This window comes from Neofelis nebulosa, chromosome 14 (genome assembly GCF_028018385.1).
Source record: "Neofelis nebulosa isolate mNeoNeb1 chromosome 14, mNeoNeb1.pri, whole genome shotgun sequence".
Classification (NCBI taxonomy): domain Eukaryota; kingdom Metazoa; phylum Chordata; class Mammalia; order Carnivora; family Felidae; genus Neofelis; species Neofelis nebulosa.
Window position 1 is genome coordinate 44,130,897 of NC_080795.1, and position 23,798 is coordinate 44,154,694.

General features: G+C 42.2%; 1 protein-coding gene across 1 annotated transcript in view; it reads left to right on the plus strand.

Annotated features, from left to right (window-relative positions):
* Positions 1-5,368: 5,368 nt before the first annotated feature.
* LAPTM4B (lysosomal protein transmembrane 4 beta) overlaps positions 5,369-23,798 on the plus strand; it is a 78,049-nt gene continuing 59,619 nt past the window's right edge. Inside the window, exon 1 of the mRNA XM_058698676.1 lies at positions 5,369-5,692. Coding sequence (XP_058554659.1) covers positions 5,594-5,692 — 99 coding nt within the window. The 5' untranslated portion in view covers positions 5,369-5,593. The remainder of the gene's footprint in view (positions 5,693-23,798) is intronic.

Sequence of the window (23,798 nt, forward strand, 5' to 3'; positions counted from 1 at the left end):
CGCGGACCAGAATGCTGTTGCTTTATCGTTAGCCACACTATCTCCCTCTAATGAATCCCTCTGCCCATCTTTGTCCCTCTCACTATTTTAGGAGTTTCTTAGAAGCAGGGATTGTGTCTTATGCCCTGCTTCTCACAACCCCAGACCAGAACCCAATCAAACCCAAATGTGTGCTTTAATAAATATATGATTAATTACGTGGGTCTCTGAGAGCACATCAATCATTATTTTTTTACTTCCACCTTGGCTGCAGTTCAGGCCCGGAGCCAGCTCCACATTCTGACCTTCACAGTCCTGACCCCCGACTGGGACAAGATCCAGACTCTTCGATGAATCATCCGACATACTACTTATTTTCTTACGCACACTCCTATAAAATTGGCGTTTATCACAGCTTCCATGAAACAGTTCTTTGTTATCTGATGGCTTTCACTTTTCTCGTCGTTGTCGAGTCTTGTTTTTAATCTGAGAGAGAGACACGGGGCCTATCTTCAGGGCCAGCTTCATGGGCGTGTGACCCGGGCCAATAGCACAGGGTCCCCTGCTTAGAACAGCCCACGCGTGGTTTAATGTCGCCATCTTGAGATGCTTAATATTTGTAAACAAGAGGCCCCCCATTCCCAGTGTTGCACTGGACCCCAAAAATAATTTGGCCAGTCCTCCCTGTCTCGTTTGTATGTACCTTGTGACATTAATTGAGCTTAGAGGCATATGGGTTTAATATTTATGAAACTCTCAGTAGTTCAGAAGCTCCCCACTTTCCTTAGGAGATTTGCTCCAGACCTCTCAGTGCAGCATGGTACGAAAAGCCGCCCCCCCCCCATACTGACAGCCCTAAAACTTCCTTAGCCCCATCTCCTCTACTCTGACCTCCTTCCCTTCAAATGTAAACTCCCAGCTACCATAGTACTTGCTGCTTCTAAACTTGTGAGCTCGCCAGATGCTGGACATTTGCATATCCTGCTCCCATCCTGTCTGGGGCTGCCGTCTGTCTCTCTCCCGGCCAACACCAACTTACTTCACAGGTGTGAACCTAGATGTCCCTTCCCTGATCTCCCCAAAACTGAGATATGGGGCTCTCCTAGCACCCTGTGCTAAACATATAGTGGCATCTTGCTTTCATGTTATTTTCCGTTTATTTCTCCATTTCCCTCTGTAAGTTGTGAGTTCCCTTTAGGTAGAAAGTGTCTCATGTTCTCTGAGCTGAAAGCCACACTCAGCTCCAAGGAGGTAGTTGCTAAGTTTCCATTCACCAGATTCATGACTGCATGAATGAACAGATCCCTGGTTTATTTGGAGAGTGCATGAGGAGACCTATAAGGTTTCCTTTTGAACCACCAAGGACTGAGCAGTACTTACATCATTGAAGAGGACGTTCAAGAACACCCTCTGTCATAGGCACGTGGATTCCTTTTCCAACTCCTCCAGGGAAGGCGCTGCCTCCCTTTCTCCTTTTCAGGAGAGCTACATAGTAGCAGCTCTTTGAATTTCTCAGCCTTTGAGGGGGTTCCTGAGGTCTCTCCTGGGACAGACCCTAGCCCAGGTCATAGAGGAAGCTCCAGCGAGACCTTTCCTACTTCCAAAGAGTGTCTGGCCCTGTGCAAGTCCTGGATCAAGATCAAGTGTTTCTTCCATCCCCTATATCTGTGCTCCTGGTCTACATTCTATTCACCCCTACAAGGCCCAATTGAAATGCTAACTCCCCCCGTTTTAATGTAATTGATGGCTCTAGGCTTTCCCACTGCATTGTTGTAATCTGTAGGGATACTCAGCACACATTCTGACTAATGCCATGGTGACCTGTGCTGTAGACTACACAGTCAATTTTGGGATCAGGAGCAGAGTGTTCTCATCTTCCAGCCTTTGTGTCTTTACTTCTTACAAATAGTCATCACTCAAATTAACCCTGGGCATTTTGGGTCACTAGCCGATAGTCTGAAATACAATTCGTTCCAGAGAAAAAGAGATTTGAAAAAGGAACAAGAGTGGCTTTATCTGATGGAAAGAAAAAGTTTCTGTCAGTTCATTGGAAAATACCCGCCCTTGGAAGAAGGGGGCCCGGGGAGGATACAGGGAGAGAAAAATGGGAAGTACAAGAAGGCAAGGGAAGGGACCTGGGTGACAGAGAAGTTGCAAGGCCTCAAGTCCTAATGGTAAGGTTTTAATTTGGTAATGATGGGGGCGTCGGGGTGGCTCAGTCAGTTGAGCGCTCAACCCTTGGTTTCTGCTCAGGCCATGATCTCACTGTTTCTGGGTTGAAGCCCTGCATCAGGCTCTGCACTGACAGTGCGAGGCCTGCTTGGGATTCTCTCTCTCTCCCTCTCTCTTTGCCTTCCCACCCCGGTCACACTGTCTCTGTCTCTCTCCAAATAAATAAATAAACTTAAAAAAGTAAATATATAAAATTTGGTCATGTTGTAGGCAGGCCCAGTCTGAGGACCCAGAGGGTCCCTGTAGGACCACTCCAAAGGGTCCTTGGCATCACCAAGGATGGAAATCAAACGTGAGCCAGAAGGAAGCGAGAGCAGAGTTTATTGAGTAGTGTAAGTGATAGAGTATAGCTGGTGGTGCGTCTGGGAGACTCAGAAAAGGAGATTTGGGCCTCCCCGTCACTTGGGGTTAGGAGTTTATATTGGAAAGGGGTCCAGGGTACGTGTTCCTCCAGGGACCCAGGGTTTGGTCCCATCAAAGGCAAGTGTCAGGCAAATGAACGATGTTATTCCATAAATCACTGAAGGTGGGGGGATTGATGCCAATGCTGTTGATGGAGGTTTGTTGGAAGCTAATGTCCTGGAATATGTTTGGGATTCGGTTCTTTTGAGATGTTATTAGGTGTTTAGGGGCCTAGGATGAAACTCATAGAATGATTAACTTTCTTGCTTCGCCCTGTGGAGTGGGAACATAGCCTTTTTGATTCACTCAGGTGCAAGGTGAAGTATGGAGTATGAGAAAATGGAGCCTAGCAGAGAAATATCCGGCATAGAGCCTTTCTAAAATGGAGACCTTTCAGTTTCCCTGTCTCAGTGACGAAGGTACCGTGGAGACAGAAGAATGGGAGAGGAGGGGTGAGTGACTGACCAAGGTCACGCAGGCTGTCGCTCTTTGCTCTTACAGAAAACAGAGCAAGTGTGACCCCAGATGCTGAGGTGCCTAGGGAATGAAAACAAGGTGACCTGTCTACATAACTGTACCCCTGCAATCCGTATTCCAGTTTCCATATGCTGCTGTTTGAGGATGTAACCCAGCTGTGACTAAGTTCTGTGGGAAGCCTCTGTTTTTTTTTCTTTGGTTTTGTTTGTTTGTTTTTGCCAATCTCCCCAATCCTCTTGCATCCAAATAAATATAACTCCAAGTTTTATTTCATAAACTTTGCTTGCAGATGTATTGTTTCTCTCCTTATCTCCTTGCTCCAGCCAGGTTTTTTTCTACTCTCTGTCTCTCTTCTTATCTAGAGCATTTTGGCAACTGTCTGTAAACTCAGCTCTTGAATAGCAAGCTCTGTGAAATATGAAATTCCCTTTAGTCAATGAATCATTTACCTAACGAATCTGAAATCCTGGTGGGGAGGGCAAAGCTGGAGGTAACTCTAGGAACATGCTGGCAGTTTGAATTTGGAAAGTAGCACTCCCCATCCTGATTCACGATTTCCTTTCCTGGTCAGTGCACTTCCTGCTTGTCCCACAGAAGTTTAAGAGAGGCTATGGGTATAATTGGGGGGACCTCGGTGGTTCAGTCGGTTGAGTGTCTGACTCTTGATTCCATGGGATAGAGCCCTGCGTTAGTCTCCATGCTGAGTGTGGAGCCTGCTTAGAATTCTCTCTCTCCCTCTCTTCCTCTCCCCTGCTCATGCTCTCTCTCTAAAGTAAAATAAATAAGTAAATAAATAACTAAATAAATAAATATAAAATTTAAAAATGGTTATGGCTATAATTACACATTGAAATTTTTTTAAAATCTTTATTTATTTTTGAGAGAGAGAAAGAGAGATGGAATGCAAATGGGGGATGGAAAAAGAGGGAGACACAGAATCCAAGGCAAGCTTCAGGCTCCAAGCTGTCAGCACAGAGCCCATCCAGGGGATTAGACTCAGGAACCTTAAGATCATGACCTGAGCCAAAGTCAGATGCTTAACTGACTGAGCCACCCAGATGCCCTTATAATTACACATTAAATGGAAGACCCCAGAGAGAAAATTCTCTCTTGTGTGAGAGAAAACAGAACTTCTTAGTGAGAAAACAAAACAAAAGCTGATCTTTCTTCTTCCTTATTTCTGACTATCTCCCACAATGATGTTACTTATAATTTCCAGTTAAGGGCCCACACCTGACATCTCTGGTGATGCCTCTCTGGTCCCTCTGGATCCAGGTTTAAGCTACACACTAAGAATGTAACAGCTTTACAGCCTTGTAAAACTAACTAGTCCTGCACTTAAACAGCCTCATCTAACACCTTCCTTCCTTCCTTCCTTCCTTCCTTCCTTCCTTCCTTCCTTCCTTCCTTCCTCCCTCCCTCCCTCCCTCCCTCCCTTCCTTCCTTCCTTCCTTCCTTCCTATATAACCTGTCCTTAAGAAATTTAAATCCAACCAATTTTTCTCTTGCTCCAAGTATGAAATGAAACTTTGACATGCGCTAATGATCTAACTCATCTGAGATGCTTGGCTTAGACGGTGATTAGAGGCTAACCTAGGACAAGGGCGCTTTGAGAAAAAACAACAGATGGGAAGAAATAACTCCAAACTGGAGTCCTTTCTTTCAGTACCTCTTAACGCTCTATGTTGTGTCCTTCAGAGCCCTTGTGGCAGTAATTGGCTTTATGATTGTTTCTTTAGAGCTGCAGTCATGATTAAAAATGCTACTCGAAGCACAGCGAGGATGTCCTTGACACACATCCTATTTTCTGGGAAAAGGTTACTACTACCACAGTAATTGAGCTGGGAAGAGGAGACAAATTGCTCCTGGCGACTCCAGCAGCGGTTCAAAGTACTGCAGTTGACCGGAATCACACCCTGCAGTTTTCCCTCTTTCCAGTTCGCCAGATAACAGTGATAGCATTTGCATCTACAGATTATCTGCCAAATAGAAGTGGAAGGGGAGAAACCACAACCAGCTAGACTGTAAAAGAATCTCAAACCCGTGACAGAGTTACACAAATGACCACAGGAGAGAGGAGAGGCCCGCAACTCCACCGCGGGCCCACTCCGGGACCGGCCCAGGGCGCAGGATGATTGATTTATTTACCCCCGGCCCGGGGCGCCCGCAGCTGGCTGGAGCCGGCGGTGACATCACGAGCCCAAGCGCGAGTCACGTGGCCCGCCCCGCCCCCTCCCGCTCCTCCTCCTCCCGCTGCTCCTCCTCCTCCCGCTCCTCCTCCTCCCGCAGCCTTCGGAGCGCAGGGTCCGGCCGCCGCAGCCGCTCGGAGCTCTCGGCAGAAGCGCAGAGCTCGGGCCACGGGCAAGCGGGGGAGCGGGGCAGGCAGCGGCAGCGGCAGCGGCGGGGGAGCCGGCAGCAGCCCCCCGGCGGGCCCCGAGCAACGCGGCCGACGCTCCTGCAAACTTGGGCGCGCGCTCGCGCCACGGCGCCCGCGGCCCGAGCGATGAAGATGGTCGCGCCCTGGACGCGGTTCTACTCCAACAGCTGCTGCCTGTGCTGCCATGTCCGCACCGGCACCATCCTGCTGGGCGTCTGGTACCTGGTGAGCGAGGCGACGCGAGGGGGGCGCACCTGCCGGGGCGGAGGCGCCGGCGCCGCGAGCCCCCACCCCCGGGACGGGACGCCGGGACGCCGGGACGCCGGGACCCCGGGACCCCGGCCCACGCGCCCGCTGCACTCTGCACGCCCCCGAGTGCGGCCTCGGCGTTGGGCTACGCCGGCGCTAATCCGCTTAAAGTTGTATTATTAGAAACTTAATTCTGTGCGCGAGCCTGTCCGCGATCTTCGGCTCAGCCAACCTGTGGCGGGGGTCCAGCCATGGCCCAGAGTCCGGGGCCGTGCGGGCTGCGGTGGGTTCCCTCGCTTCCGGTAAAAGTGCACTTGGTGGCCGGGAGAGCCCTGATCGGATCTGCGGACCACGTGTTTTCCATTCCTTTCTTTCTCCTCACCACCCGTTGGGCTTTGTGTTTAGCCGCGCCGCGACTGGGTCGTGGGGTGACGGGGCGCGTTCTGCCACCCCTGTGGTCGCGCTTGCAGCCCCGGCTTGCCCATTCTCCCAGCTCGCATCCCGGCCTCGGGGTTGCTGTCCGGTCTTCAGCTCGCGTTCGGGTCCCGAGGAGGAATGGTTGGGGGTTCTTGGCACGCTCCGTGAATGCGTCCCTCCACACGTTTGGTGTGAAGCCCTTACTCTAGGAAGGGATTTGCTGGGATTTACTGCGTTTCAGTTTCAGTGTGCCCGGGGAAGCCATTTTACACCCACTTACTTTCCTGCCCATTGACAGGTGATCCCTGAACCTTTCTTAGCAGACGCTGCAGGCAAATCTTATTTATTTATTTATTTATTTATTTATTTATTTATTTATTTATTTATTTATTTATTTGGAGCTTTTAAGAACTTGTTTGTATGGGGAGCACTGATTATCAGGGGGCACTGAGGAAACCTGATGGAGTCTTTCTGGCCCTGTATGCCTCCTCCAGGTTGATTGTTGGCACCCCCGGACTGCGCCAACACTGAATCGGATTCCATTGCATTTCGGGTTTTGTGACATCATGTTGGAGAGTTAGACCCGAGCCACTTTGCAGTGAATACCACTGCATCATGAGGAAATCCCTTAAAAATGGTATTAAGATGGCATACTGAACTTTTTCGTGAGAATAAATTCTTAATCGTCAGAGGGTTTTTTTTGTTCGTTCATACTCACTTTTTTTGACATAATATGAACATCGTGTCGAATTGTGTCGTTGTGCCATTTTAAGCAAAATATTTTCCCCCAGGCATATGGTGTTCTGTGTCCTATTTATAGTTTCAAGTTTCCTTTAGTCAGTGCCTATCACAGGCCACACAATAGACATTTTTGGCCTTAAAAGCTTTCGAACAGATCTTTGGTATGTGTGGATTCTTTTTGTGCAGTTGAATGCAGAGAGAACATCGGCGTCTTGGCTCAACCCTGACTTTGCTAAAAGCCAAGAAATGCTTTACGGAAATTTTAAATTCCAGCAAAAGGATAGTAGGTGGCCTCAAAACAGTGCTTTTACTGATGATCAAGACATACTATTTTATATAAATGTCTTGCGTCCTCCTTGAAAATGTTCAAGTCTGCAGACTTGCAAGTACATCAGTAAATGTAATTTGTAAAATCTAGGGCACTGCATTAGGCAAATGTACTACATGATCTGCAGGAAAGATAAATCTACTTGAGCCCTGTTGTTGGCTGTAATCCAACTAGACAGTACTGGTGTGATAAAAGGACAGTACTCTGCATGCTTTGTGTACTGTTTGAACATGCTCTTTGTGGAAAGTAGCTATTGCTGTGCATGTGTTAGCATTTGGAAACGGCATGGCCTTTTGAACAATAATTAGAAAGCTTTCTAGCAGATGTAAGAGTGCTACATTAGGTAAACCTAATAAATGAGAAACCTGACTTTATAGTACTGGTAATCTTCATAAAAAGTCTTGCATTTCATGAAACAGTTTTAGACCTTTTTTTTTAATAGTGAGTTTCTCTCATACCTTTAAATATAATTTGGTTTCCATAACTTTGACTTACATGAACATTTTTTTAAGATGAGGGAACAGGGTCACTGAAGAGCAAGGCATCTCACGCTCCTTCCCCTACCCTTCTCACCCCACCTGTCATCTGGGTGGAATAGGGTCAGTTATCAGACGGGAGAAGAGTTGTCATGAAAGAAGCATAGGGCTGTGCATAGATATTCAAATAAGAGTTCAGTGGAACTCTCACACCAGATGGGTAAAGTGGGTCATTTTAACGCATTTTCTAATTGCTGCTCCTACCACTACCACTTACTAAGGCTTTGTGTGCCAGGTACATACTAGATGCTTTGCATAATCTTGATGTCTACATATTCCTGGTGTGGTAGATTTTCTTACTCCCATTTTATAGATGAGAAAATAGAGGCCAAGAGAGCATAGGTCATTTACATAAAATTCCATGGTTGGTTTGTGGTCTGAGTGATATTTTAGTCTGCCTGTTTCCACTTGTTTTTATCTTTTATTTGTTTTTTTATATTTATTTTTGAGAGAGAGAGTGCTTGGGGGAGGGGCAAAGAGAGGCACACAGAGAATCCCAAGCAGGCTCCCTACTCTCAGCGCAGAGGCAGAGCCAGCCTGTCACTGGGCTCAGCCCACAGACGGTGAGATCATGATCTGAGCCAAAATCAAGTGCGTCGGCTCAACCGGCGAGCCACCTAGGTGCCCCTGTTTTTACCTTTTAAAAGTTGTGTGTGTGTTTTCTGGGGCACCTGGGTGGCTCAATCAGGTAAGTGAACGACTTTGGCTCAAGTCATGATCTCACCGTTCTGTGGGTTCGGGCTCCGTGTCTGATGCTGTGCTGACAGCTCAGAGCCTGGAGCCTGCTTCGGATTCCGTGTGTCCCTTTCTCTCTGCCCCTCCCCTGCTCACGCTCTGTCTCTCGAAAATAAATAAACGTTAAAAAAATTTTTTAAAGTTGGTGTGTGTTTTGTTTTTGCCTTGGAATAACAAAGATTTCCTTCAGTCCAGTAATAAAGCATGTTGATTTCAGGTATTTCTATTAGAGATCATTTTTTTGTTTTATTTTTTCCTTTTGATGAAGGCATAATTTACATAGGGTGAGATCCACAGAAGTGTACAGTTCATTGAGTTGACAGATGCATACACCTTGTGTTACCCACACACCTAGAAAACATTTCCAAAACCCCAGAAAGTTCCCTTGTGCCTCTTCCCAGTTAATCCCTCCCACTGCCTCATCCCCACCCTAGAGTTTTACCTATTCATGTAAATGGAATTATACTGTATGTATTCTTTTGTATCTGGTTTCTTTCACTTAGCATCAACATCTTTTTTTTTTTAATTTATTTTTGGGACAGAGAGAGACAGAGCATGAACGGGGGAGGGGCAGAGAGAGAGGGAGACACAGAATCGGAAACAGGCTCCAGGCTCCGAGCCATCAGCCCAGAGCCTGACGCGGGGCTCGAACTCACGGAGTGCGAGATCGTGACCTGGCTGAAGTCGGACGCTTAACCGACTGCGCCACCCAGGCGCCCCAGCATCAACATCTTTTAAATTCATTCATGTTAATTGGAGTATATCAATAGTTTGTTGCTTTGTATTGCTGAGTATTATTTTATTGTCTGAATAAATAGCAATTTATCCATTTGCCAGATGATGGACATTTGGGTTGTTTCCAGGTTGGGGCCATTATAGATAAAGCTGATCTGGACATTCTTGCACAAGACTTTTTGCAGACATATGTTGTTATTTCTCTAGAATAAATGCCTAGCAGTGGAATTGCTGGTCATGGAGTAGAAATATATTTAACTTTATAAGAAACTGCTGAGCAGTTTTCCAAAGCGGTTCTGCCAGCAATGTATGGAGTTCCAGTTGTTCCATGTCCTTGTCAACATTTAGGGTGGTCAGTCTTTAACTGTAGCCATTTTGGTGGGTATGTAGTTGCAGCTTATGGTAGCTTTAATTTGCATTTCCCTTGTGACTAATGATGTGGAACAGTTTATCTTTGTTTATTTGGCACTCATATATCATCTTTTGTGAAGTGGTATTTATTGCCCATTAACAAAATTTTTTTTATGTTTATTCATTTTTGAAAGAGACAGAGCACAAGCAGGGGTGGGGGGACACAGAATCTGAAGCACACTCCAGGCTCTGAGCTGTTAGCACAGAGCCCGACGAGGGGCTTGAACTCACAAACCGCAAGATCATGACCTGAGCCAACGTCGGACGCTCAACCGACTGAGCCACCCAGGCACCCCATTGTTTGAGTTTTGTCTTTTTTTTTTTTAAGACTTTTTTTTTTAAGTTGATTTATTGTGAGTGAGAGAGCAAGAGCAAGGGAGCATGAGCAGGGGAGGAGCGGAGAAAGGGAGAGAGAATCCCAAGCAGGCTCCGCATAGCCTGATGTGGGGCTCCAACCTACCAACCGTGAGATCATGACCCAAGCTGAAACCAAGAGTTGGACGCTTAACCAACTAAGCCACCCAGGTGCCCCAGGGTTTTGTTTTTTTTCTTAATGATTTGTAAGATAGCTTTCTATATTTTGGATTCTGCATTTTGTGACTGTTTTCTCCCAGTGTGTGGCTATCTACCCATTTTCTTAGTGATATATTTTGGTGAATAGAAGTTTTAAATTTTAAGTTCAATTTGTCAGTTTATTCTTTTATGGTTAGTACTGTCTGTATTCTAAGAAATCGTTGCCTACTCCCAAATTGTAAAGATACTCTCTTCTATTTTCTTCCAACACTTTGTGGCTTAGCTATTATATTTACATCTGTGATCCACCTCTAATTAATTTTTGTGTTACAGTGTGAGGTGGAGGTTTGTATTTGTTTCTTTTGAAAGGCAGTTTCATCTCTTGCCCTGAAAAAAAGTTGAATTTTTACATAACCTTTAATAACTACAGACATTTTCAGAGAGACAAATAAGATGATTATCCATCTTCACAGAGAATGAAGGCTGACTTGTCCTGGTTTCCAGAGGGTTCGTAATTTAAAAGGAGTACTTGAAGCAGGCTGATTGCTATGTAGTCTTCTGGGGTTTCCATTCTTTCTTCATCAAAACTTCCTGTTCTAAACCTGAATCCATTAACTGCCTCCCCACGTTCGCCCATACTCTAGTCTGTCTCTCACCGTCCATTTAGACTCCTCGGCTAGATGCCTTTCTCCTGCCACCTTCCTTAATTTCTTCCTTTATTCTGTTGCCATGTCCTATTGATTTTGTGATTACCTCCTTATTCTGGTCTCTCTTCTTTCTAACATTTTCCTCATTTAGGCTCTCGTAAGCAATCACCTGGCTATTATAACAGTCTAATAACTGGTCTCCTTGCTTCTAGCCTTGCCATCAACAATCCATTTTTTTTCAGTCTATTATAGATGCAGTTCCCTGAAGTATTTTTCTCAAACATAAATATGAACTTGTTAGCCTACTTCTAAGAACTTTGGTCCTCTATTCTAGGGAAGTCTGTGAATTTTATGACCTGTGTGTTGCAAGCCAACTTCAGTTGGCTTAAACAGCACAGTGGTTTCTGCCACGTCTTTCCCCTGTTTCCCACCCCTTCCTTTTCCGGTTACCCTCCTTTGCAAGCCATTGCTTAAGCCCTAAATCCTGAGATTCATTCTGATTTGATAAATGTAAGTTACCTGTCCACCCCTAAACCAAGCAGACCAGGTTTTTGTGACTAGAATATCCGGATAAATGTAGTTCTGGGATATTCTCCTGCTCTTGAACTATTGATTAGAGGGATGTGAGCCAGGAGTAGGATTAACGTTGCTCAAAACCCTCTCCCGTTTGAGAACAGAGGGATGAGTAATTTCCCAGAGAAACCGAGACTGTTACTGGGAGAAAGAGGACAGTAACAATACTTGCTCCCCTCCTTAGGCTACAGCCCCCATTTCGTATAGAATATGTTTTACCATCAGAACCTGAATTCCTCTTGACATACTTAAACAATACTTTTTCCTTTGTAATTTCTTTCATTGTTTTACCATGTGATTTTCTTAGAGTGTTTTGAAAGGTGGTACTGGTAGTTGGAAGCATCTGAACTTGACACCTGGGAGGAGTAACGCTTTGTATGTGTCATCCTTTTCATCATCATCCAAGTGTATTTTAGGAACTTAGTCATTCAGCAAATACATACTGAATGCCTCTTTGTACCCCATTCATGGGGTAGTTGGCCGTATATCAGATTATAAAGGATTAAAGAGGTCAGAGAAACTGATTTCATTAGCTTTACGACCTGACCTTTCAAATGACCAACCAGTTCACTTTGAAAGTCCCAGGATGCTTGTGGACTCAAGCCTGATGGGTTCTTTTTGTAGCCCAAGAAATTCTGGTGTGATAAATATTGATTTTTTTTTTGTCTGGTTGGTAATACTGGGTAGTAAAATCGACAGCTTGTGTTTGTAGAATGATGGATAGTTTTTAGTGGGCTTTCACATTTACTCTTATTTAGATCATGAAACAGCCCTGGGGTCAGATAGGATAGGTGGTGATATGCTCATTTAAGATTGATAGTTTCTTTTTAGGTGTCAGATGCTATGACTTAGTCTATAAGTCTAGGGCAAAATTTGGGCTGATACCCAGAACTTATATAATCCTCATTGCCTAGTGTTTTCCCTATATACTAGAGTGTAAAAGACTGAAATACTAGGTTACAGAGCTTGGATTTTATTCTGTAGGCAGTGGGGAGGCATTAAAGAATTACGAACAAGGGTGTTAGAATGAAAGCAGCCACCCGCCCTGTGTTAAGACTCTCTTTTTTTTTTGCTCTGTAATGCACTGTATTTATTTTTTTCTTTTTATCCTTGACACCCCTTACCCATTTCTCTAAACTCATACCCCCTGCCTCTGGCAACCACCACTTGTTCTCTGAGCTTGTTTTTGTTTGTTCTTTAGATTCTACATGTAAGAGAGATCCTGTGGTGTTGTCTTTCTCAATCTGACTTCTTTCACTTAGGGTGATGCCCTTGAGGTCCATTCATGATTCAGTGTGTGTGTGTGTGTGTGTAGCCTCAATATATATATCATGCCATTTCTTTATCCATTCATCTGTTGATGGACACTTTGGTTGTTTCCGTAGCTTGGCTATTGTAAATAATGCTGCAGTGAACATGGGAGTGCAGATATCTTTTCAAGTCAGTGTTTTTGTTTTTGTTTTTTTTAAGATAAATACTCAGAAGTGGAATTGTTAGATCATATGGTAGTTCTATTTTTAACTTTTTGAGGAACCTTCAGGCTGCTTTCCATAGTACATTCCCACCACCAATGTACAAGTGTTCCCTTTTCCCTATATGCTCATCAATACTTGTTATTTCTTTTCTTTTTGATAATAGCCATTCTAACAGGTGTGAGATGGCATCTCATTGTGGTTTTGACTTGCATTTCCCTGATGACGAGTGATGTTGAGCAACTTTTCGTGTACCTGCTGACTATCTATATGTCTTCTTTGGAAAAATGTCTATTCAGATCTTCCCAGTTTTAAATTGGATTGATTTTTGCCATTAACTTGTAAGAGTTCTTTATGTATGTTGGCTATTAGTCCCTTATCACATATATGATTTGCAAATATTTTCTCCTATTCAGTATGTTGCCTTTTCATTTTGTTGAGGTTTTTCTTTACTGTGCAGAAGCTATTTAGTATGATGTAGTCCCACTTTTTGTTGTTCTCTTTGGTGTCAGATTAAGAAATCATCACTAAGACCTTGTGAAGGAGTTTACTGCCTGTGTTTTTCTCTAGGAGTTTTATGGTTTACATTCAAGTCATTACTCCATTTTGAGTTAATTTTTGTGTGTGGTATAAGATTGTGGTCAAATTTCATTCTTTTGCACTTAGCTCTTCAGTTTTCTGAACACCATTCGTTGAAGAAACTTTGTTCCTTACTCTGTATTGTTGGCTCCTTTGTTGTAAATTAATTAACCATGTATACATGGGTTTCTGTTATGTTCCATTGATATACGTGTCTGTTTTTATGCCAATACCGTATTGTTTTAATTACTGTAGCTATATAATACAGTTTGAAATCAGGGAGTGTCATGCCTTCAGCTTTGGTCTTATTCAAGATTGCTTTGAATATTTGAGGTTTTTTTGGAGATCCATACAAATTTTAGGATTATTCTATTTCTTTGAAAAATGACATTTGGAATTTTGATAGAGATTGCATTGAATCTATAGCTTGCTTTGGGTAGTGTGGACATTTTTACAGTATTGATTTTTCTAATCCATGAGCGCAGAATATCTTTCCATTTATTTATGTCTTCAATTTCTTTCATTAATGTCTTAATAATTTTATTTATTTATTTTCTTTCAGTTTTTTAATTATTTTTTTAACGTTTATTTATTTTTGACAGGCAGAGAGAGAGATCATAAGTAGGGGAGGGACAGAGAGAAGAGAGGGAGACACAGAATCAGAGGCAGGCTCCAGGCTCTGACCTCTCAGCACAGAGCCCAGTATGGGGCTCAAACCCACGAACCGTGAGATCATGACCTAAGCCAAAGTTGGACACTTAACTGACTGAGCCACCCAAATGTCCCTTAATAATTTTAAATATACAGGTCTTTTATCGCTGTGGTTAAACTTATTCCTAGTTTTTATATTCCTTTCGGTGCAGTTATAAATAGGATTGTTTTTTATTTCTATCTCTGATGGCTCATGATTGGTGAATAAAAATGCAACATATTTTTTAAATTTTTTTTATGTTTTTTATTTATTTTTGAGACAGAGAAAGCATGAGCTGGGGGAGGGGCAGAGAGAGAGGGAGACAGGAACTGAAGCAGCTGTGCTGACAGCAGAGAGCCTGATGTGGGGCTCAAACTCATGAGCAAGGAGATCATGACCTGAGCTGAAGTCAGACGCCCAGCTGACTGAACCACCCAGGTACCCCAAAATGCAACATATTTTTGAGTATTGATTTTATATTCTCCAACTTCACTGAATTCCTTTATTCTAATAGTTTTTTGATGGAGTCTTTAGGGTTTTTTATATATGTCATCTGCAAATAGTGACAGTTTTACTTTTTATTTATTTTTCCTGCCTGATTGTTGTGGCTAGGACTTCCAATACTGTCTTAAATAAAAGTGGTGAGACTGAGATGTCCTTGCTTTGTTCCTGATCAGTGCTTTTAGTTTTTGACTGTTGAGTATGTTAGCTGTGGGCTTGTCATATGTGGCCTTTTTTATGTTGAGGTATATTCCTTCTATAACCATTCTGTTGAGAGTTTTTATCATCAATGGATGTCGAATTTTGTCAATTACTTTTGCTTCATATATTGAGATGATCATATGATTTTTTATCCTTCATTTTTTATTTTTTTTTTATTTTTATTTATTTATTTTTTTATTTATTTTTTAATATATGAAATTTACTGTCAAATTGGTTTCCATACAACACCCAGTGCTCATCCCAAAAGGTGCCCTCCTCAATACCCATCACCCACCCTGCCCTCCCTCCCACCCCCCATCAACCCTCAGTTTGTTCTCAGTTTTTAACAGTCTCTTATGCTTTATGCTTTGGCTCTCTCCCACTCTAACCTCTTTTTTTTTTTTTTTTTTTCCCTTCCCCTCCCCCATGGATTTCTGTTACGTTTCTCAGGATCCACATAAGAGTGCAACCATATGGTATCTGTCTATCCTTCATTTTTTTTTTTTTTTTTTTAATTTTTTTTTCAACGTTTTTTATTTATTTTTGGGACAGAGAGAGACAGAGCATGAACGGGGAGGGGCAGAGAGAGAGGGAGACACAGAATCGGAAACAGGCTCCAGGCTCCGAGCCATCAGCCCAGAGCCCGACGCGGGGCTCGAACTCACGGACCGCGAGATCGTGACCTGGCTGAAGTCGGACGCTTAACCGACTGCGCCACCCAGGCGCCCCTATCCTTCATTTTTTAATATAAAGTAGCACATTGATTTGTGGATGTTGAACCCTCCTTAACATCCCTGGGATAAAAAATCTCACTTCATTTTGCTATATGATTCTTTTTAATATATTGTTGAATTTGGTTTGCTAACATTTTCTTGAGGATTTTTGCATCTATGTTCATCAGGAATATCGGTCTGTAATTTGCTTTTCTCGTGGTATACTTGTCTGGCTTTGGTATCAGGGCACTGCTGGCCTCATAAAATGAGTTTGTAGGAGTTCTTGCTCTTCTATTTTTTGGAAGAGTTTAGGAAGGATTGGTATTAATTCCTTGAATGTTGGATAGAATTTATCAGTGAAACCATCTGATCGTGGCCTTTTCTTTGTTGGGAGGTTTTTGGTTAAGGATTCAATCTCCTCACTAGCGATCGGCCTGTTCAGATTTTCTGTTTCATCATGATTCAGTCTTGGTAGGTTGTAGGTTTCTAGGAATTTATTCATTTTTTGGTAAGTTGTCCAATTTGTTGGCAAATAATTGTTCATAGCAGCCTCCTGTGATCCTTTGTATTTATGCGGCATCAGTTTTAACATTTCTTCTTTCATTTCTGATTTGGAGTACCACCCCCCCCCCCGACCCCCCCCCCCCCCCCCCCCCGGCCCCCGTGAGTCTAGCTAAAGTCTTATCACTTTTGTTTATCTTTTCAAAGAACCAGATCTTAGTTTCATTGATCATCTTTGTTGTCTTTTTAGTGTCTATTTTATTTATTTCTGCCCTATATTATTTTCTTCTTTTTACTAGCTTTGGGCTTTGTTCCTTTTCTAGTTCTTTGAGGTGTAAAGTTAGGTTATTTGAGACTTCTTTCTTGATGTAGGCATTTATCACTGTGAACTTTCCCCTTAGAAGGCTTTTGCTGCATCTCACAAATTTTGGTGTTATAGTTCCATTTGTGTTCATTTTAAGATAAAAAAATTTTTTTTTAATTTCCTCTTTGACTATTTAGTTGGTCAGTAGCATGTTGTTTGATCTCCACGTGTTTGTGAATTTTCCAGGTTTTTTCATATAATCAATTTCTAGTTTCATACTTCGATGGTCAGAAAAGATTCCTGATAATGACTTTAATCCTTTTAAATTTGTTAAGACTTATTTTGTGGCCTGATGTATGATCTGTCCTGGAAAATGTTCCATGTGCATTTGAGAAGAATTTGTATTCTGTTGCTTTTGGATGGAATGTTCTGTGATTATCTGTTAGTCCATCTGGTCTAATGTGTTAAGGCCAGTATTTCCTATTGATTTTCTGTCTGGATGATCTATCCATTGATGAAAGTAGGGTATTAAAATCCCTTACCCTTATTGTATTGGTGTCTGTTTTTCTCTTCAGATCTATAAATATTTGCTTTATATATTAGGTATTCCTGTGTTAAATGCATAAATACTTACAAATATTATATTTTCTTGTTGGATTTACCACTTTATCATGTAGCAACCTTGTCTTTTACTACAGTTTTTATTTCAAAGTCTATTTTATCTGATGTAAATATAGCTACTCCAGCTTTCTTTACTTATTATTTGTATGGAGTTTCTTTTTCCATCCCTTCACTCTCAGTCTGTGTGTGCCTTTACCATCTAAAGTGAGTTGCTTGGGGCACCTGGGTGGCTCAGTTGTTTAAGCATCTGACTCTTGATCTCGGCTCAGGTCATGATCTTATGGTTCATGGGAATTGAGCCTCAAGTTGGGCTCTGTGCTGACAATGCAAAGCATGCTTGGAATTCTCTCTCCCCCTTTATCTCTGCCCCTCCCCTGCTCGCTCGCTCTCTCTCTCTCTCTCTCTCTCTCTCTCACTCTCTCAAAATAAATAAACTTAAAAAAAATAAAGTGAGTTTCTTATAGGCAGCATATAGATGGGGCTCATTCAGCCCCTCTGTCTTGATTAGAGAATTGAGTCCACTTGCATTTAAAGTAATTATTGATAGGTATGTATTTATTGCCATTTTTTTAATTGTTCACTGTTTTTGTAGTTTCCCTTTGTTTCTTTTTTCTCTTTCTTTAGTGGTATACATATATTCCTTTCCCTTTATCTATGTGTATTCACTATAGGTTCTTGTTCTGTGGTTACCACAAGGCCTACGTATAACAGCTTTTATATATAACCGTCTATTTTAAGTTGATAACAACTTAAGTTTGATCCCATTCTAAAGCTCAACATTTTTACCCTCTTTGCCATGTTATTTTTTTTTTGATGTCACATTTGACACATATACTCCTCAACTTATTATTGTAATCAAAGGTATTTTTACTAGCTTTATAAATAATTAAGCTGTTACCTTTACTATATATTTATCTTTCCAGTGAGGTTTATTGTTTCACATGTTTTCTTGTTACTAAGTAGTGCCCTTTCTTTTCCCTTTAACCTTTCTTGTAAGGCTGGTGTAGTGGTGAGGAACTCTTTATGTTTTTGCTTGTCTGGAAAGCCCTTTACCTCTCCTTCACTTCTGAGTGAACTCTTTGCTAGTGTTCTTGGTTGGAAGTTTTTTCTTTCAGCACTCTGAATATATTATGCCACTCGTTTTGTCCTGCAAGGTTTCTGCTGAAAAAGCTGAAAGTCTTGTGGGGGGTTCCCTTGAATGTAACCAAGTGCTTTCCTTTAGTTGCTTTTAATATTCAGTTTTTAAGGAATATTAAAATAGCAGGCCATTTTAGGTAGCTGGAAAACTAGAAAGGATGTGTTACAGTCCTCCAGATATGAGGTATAGAAGATACTGGTTCTTTCTAGCACCAGTCTCTCATTGGCTAAGGCTGCGGATAATACGGATGGGAATTTTTAGCAGTTAGTGATATAAGTCTGTCTTGACATCTAGACTTTCCCCATCTGAATTCAGAAATCAAATAGATTTGGGTAGTGAGGGATACTTATTTTTGAGAGATCTCCACTGAGCCCTTTTGAATTTTTTTTACTTAAAAAATTTTTTTTTCTATTAGAGAGAGAGAAGGGGAGAAGGGCAGAGGGAGAGAGAACCTCAGGCAGGTTCCACGCTCAGCATGGAATCAGATGTGGAGCTCGATACCACAACCCTGGTATTATGACCTGAGCCCAAATCAAAAGAATTGGATGTTCAGCCGACTGAGCCACCTAGGCACTTCCATTGAGCCCTTTTCAAAAAGCACAGGTACCCTCTGCCCCAACCTAATATAAAGGATCAAAGGTAGCTCTATAAAATTTTGACTGGTAAATTTCAGTGATATTTATTTATTTTTAAAAATTGAAATACGATTAACATACAGTGTTATATTAGTTTCAAGTGTACAGTGTAATGATTCAGAAATTCTATACATTTCTCAGTTCTCATCAAGATAATTCCCTTGGGTGCCCCCACCTACCTCCCCTATGGCAACTGTCAGTTCTCTGTATTCAGTGATATTTAATATGTCTTTTAGCTTGTGGCCTATTATGATAGACATTCATCAGGACGTTTAAAGATAGGCTGGCCGTGAAATAAAGATTGGCATCAAACCTGTTTTATTAATATCAACTTCTCTGGGACTCACTTTAAATATATTTAACTTAACTAACAAAATGTCAGGTATTAAAGCAGTCAACACGAGTTTTACACTATGATGTGTATTATGTTTAAATGTAGAATATATTTATTTTGTCAACTTACTTTGAATCTTTGCCATAAAGGAAGAGGCTTCAGTTTTCCCTTTCCTTCCCCTTTGGGTTAGATCCTTTACTGACCGTGAAAGGATGCCAACAGAAATAATACGTGAGCCCTAACAGCATAATTTACTACTTTCTACTTCTCTCCCAACTCCCTTGTCTCTTAGTAGAGTTTCTGGAGCCTTAAGAGTTCTTGAGCTATAAACTGGTTAACCCATTTTACTTGAAGAAAAAGAAAACTTAAGTAAAGATCACACTTCTTCAAGTGTTTTAACAAACTTAAAAAAAATTTTTTTTTCGGACTTCAAGCTGTATTACAAAGCTGTAATTATCAAGACAGCATGGTACCGGCACAAGAACAGACACTTAGATCAGTGGAACAGATTAGAGAATCCAGAAATGGACCCACAAACGTATGGCCAACTAATCTTTGACAAAGCAGGAAGGAACATTCAGTGGAATAAAGACAGTCTCTCTTCAGCAAGTGGTGCTGGGAAAACTGGACAGCGACATGCAGAGAAATGAACCTGGACCACTTTCTTACCCCATACACAAAAATAAACTCAAAATGGGTGAAAGACCTGAATGTAAGACAGGAAGCCATCAAAATCCTTGAAGGGAAAGCAGGTAAAAACCTCTGTGACCTTGGCTGCAGCAACTTCTTACTCAACACGTCTCTGGAGGCAAGGGAAACAAAAGCAAAAACGAACTATTGGGACCTCATCAAAATAAAAAGCTTTTGCACAGCAAAAGAAACAATCAGCAAAACTAAAAGGCAACTGACTAAATGGGAGAAGATACTTGCAAACAACATATCAGATGAAGGGTTAATATGCAAAGTCTATAAAGAACTTATCAAAGTCAACACCCAAAACACAAATAATCCAGTGAAGAAACAGGCAAAAGAAATGAATAGACACTTCTCCAAACAAGACATTCAGATGGCCAACAGACACATGAAAAAAAATGCTCAACATCACTCATCATCAGGGAAATACAAAGCAACACCAAAATGAGATACCACCTCACACCTGTCAGAATGGCTAACATTAACAATTCAGGCAACAACCGATATTGGTGAGGATGCAGAGAAAGAGGATCTCTTGCACTGCTGGTGGGAATGCAAGCTGGTGCAGCCACTCTGGAGAACAGTATGGAGGTTCCTCAAAAAATTAAAAATAGAACTACTCTACGACCCAACAATTGCACTACTAGGTTATTTATCCTAGGGCTACAGGTGTGGTGTTTCTTTTTTTTTTTTTTTTTTTTTAACGTTTATTTATTTTTGAGACAGAGAGAGACAGAGCATGAACGGGGGAGGGTCTGAGAGAGGGAGACACAGAATCTGAAGCAGGCTCCAGGCTCTGAGCTGTCAGCACAGAGCCCGATGCGGGGCTCAAACCCACGGACCGCGAGATCATGACCTGAGCCGAAGTCGGCCACTTAACCGACTGAGCCACCCAGGCGCCCCCAGGTGTGGTGTTTCAAAGGGGCACATGCACCCCCATGTTTATAGCAGCACTATCAACAATAGCCAAAGTATGGAAAGAGCCCAAATGTCCATCGATGGATGAATGGATAATGAAGATGAAAAAAAGAATGAAGTCTTTTTTTCATTGATTTTATCTTCATTTCAAAAGAAGATCAAAAAAGAATGAAATCTTGCCATTTGCAACTACGTGGATGGAACTAGAGGGTATTATGCGAAGCGAAATTAAAGAAAGACAAATATCATATGACTTCACTCATATGAGGACTTTAAGATACAAAACAGATGAACATAAGGGAAGGGAAGCAAAAATAATAAAAAACAGGGAGGGGGACAAAAACATAAGAGACTCAAATATGGAGAACAAACAGGGTTGCTGGAGGGGGGATGGGAGGGGGGATGGGCTAAATGGGTAAGGGGCACTAAGGAATCTACTCTTGGAATCATCGTTGCACTATATGCTAACTAACTTCGATGTAAATTAAGAAAATGAATTAAATGAATATTTAAAAAAACCTTTTTTTAATGTTTATTTTTGAGAGAGAGAGAGAGAGAGAGAGCACACAAGTGGGAGAGGGGCAGAGAGAGAGGGAGACACAGAATCAGAAGCAGGCTCCAGGCTGCGAGCTATCAGCACAGAGCCCGACTTGGCGCTTGAACCCATGAACCGGGATATCGTGACCTGAGCAAAGTCATAAGCTCAACGGACTGAGCCACCCAGGTGCCCCTTTAACAAACTTTTAAAGGTTTAGAGTTGCATCTTTGCAGATGCAGCTTCCAAGGGAAAATTATTTCTCAGGGAAAAATACTAACACCAAAAAATGCTTAAAAGAAATATAATTTCAAATTGTTCGTAAAAGTAAGGTTGAGCTCTTTATTTCATTCATTCATTCATTCATTCATTCACCTTGAGCTGCTAAAATTACACGGCTAGTTGATTCCATGGTGCAAAGATGGTGAAGCAGTGACACTTGGTACGATAGCAGGTACTGACGTACATGCTAACAGCAGAGGGCTCGAGGGTTGCAAACACGAAGGTGTTACAAGTTGGAAAGAAAGAAGCACTTAGGAGGTCACCTAGGCAAGGCCAGGTGGGATGTCCATTCTTTGTGAGCCCTCAACCTCCCTGGACCAGAGATTGGATCTCGTCAACACCCTAAAGTTGAATGACTGATTCACACCAGCTGATAGTAGATTGACATATAAAACCAGAATGCCAATTTGCTAATATTCATAATAGAATCGTTGATGACATGAATGCTCCTATCCCTAGGCCTTTGTATCCTTTTTCTGTAGAGGACACTAAATTATGATTATCGAATGATTTGAGTATTGACTTGCTTTTCATGAAGACAACCTGGTGAGTCCAGCTTCACAGAAGAGGTACATTCAGGGCTAGAAACATCAAGTCTCTAGGCTGGGTCTGGAGGTCTTCTGACTATGCTTAAAGAGAGGGGTTTGCTTTTCGATGGTCCTGTTGAGGTCTGTTTTGATTACCCCAACTTCCATCTAGTGCCTCTGGTCTAGGGGTCTTTTTCTCTTCTTCCTTTTTAAAAAAAAGGTAGCGTTGGATTCTCTGTTTTCTGTTCTTTTCTCTTTTGTGTTAAGATGAGCTTTAACCTCTGTATTTGTTTCGGTGTAAGTAAAGTCTTATAACAGGTGCAAATTGCAGGACTTATGCAAGATAAAGGTTTCCTTCTGTCTCAGAACACTCCCGGGTGGGTAGCAGACTGTTCTATGAGGTCCCCCAGGAACCTATTCTGCTGGAGCAGCTGTGCTATCCCAAGTATCCCTGCTGGAAGGGAAAAAGGACAAATGGAGGACAAGCAACTTTGTGTTTTAAGGTTGTGACATGGAAATTGCACGCATTGCTTTCATTTATATATCAGTAGCCCCAAATAAGACCTGTGACCCAATTGCATGGGACACTGGGAGATGTTATCTGTCGCTGGGCATTTATGTATCCAGATAAGTCCATGACTGTGAAAGAAGGGGAGAGAAGATTTGGGGGACATCTGCTAGTCTGACATGTCCCCAAAAGGCGGCCCAATTTTTAAGATCCTGTTGCCCAGCGGGCAACCTGTACTACCTGTGGAAGGCTTTAATTTCTAGTCTACAAAGCAGTACTGGGTGATTCTCAAGACTTCATTTTCTCTTTCCAGATTGGAGTTAATGATTCAAAAAATGAATAATTGTAAATAATGATTATGAGTCATAAAAATAGTTATGACTGTGGATAAAAATAAGTGGTATGGGGCGCCTGGGTGGCGCAGTCGGTTAAGCGTCCGACTTCAGCCAGGTCACGATCTCGTGGTCCTTGAGTTCGAGCCCCGCGTCAGGCGCTGGGCTGATGGCTTGGAGCCTGGAGCCTGTTTCCGATTCTGTGTCTCCCTCTCTCTCTGCCCCTCCCCCGTTCATGCTTTGTCTCTCTCTGTCCCAAAAATAAATAAAAAACGTTGAAAAATAAGTGGTATACAATGTGAATGCATTTTTCCCAAGGTGTCCTGCATTAGTGGAGTTTTTATTGGCTGCTTAAGAAATTTTAAAAGGATAAAATGAAAGCCACACGCATAGCACTTTCAGCATGAAAACATACGATCATCTATATAAGATAAAATGCCGCTAACTTAGGGATCAGAAAACTGTTCACTGCGCTTATGGTTTAAGGACTTCCCATCTCCAAAGAAAATAGTTGTAGAAAATTGAAGCCTAGAAGGTACCGTGATGCTGTCTTCCCTCCCTCCTTTCCTCATCCCTCGTCCTTTAACAGAGTTTTTGTTTTTTTGAGAACTGTGTGTTAGGAAGTGTGCCGGGTGCTGGGGATACAGTGGTGATTCAACATAGACCCAGTCCTTGCCAACATCGAATTGTGGTCTAGTAGAGGCAATAAATATTAATCAGAATTAATATAAGTTAATTAATGATCACACAAAGAAATATTGGTACGTAATTGCGCAATCGTGTGGCGCTGTGGTGAGGCATAGACGAGGGCTTGTGGATGGGAGCAGCAGCGTTGGAGAGCCTGACCGTCTTGGTCTTTAACTGCGGAACTTAGTCCACTGACATTAACAATGTTAACATATCTGGATTTATTCCGGTCGCTGTTTCTGTTTCCTTCTCCTTTGCTGCCACCTTTCACGCG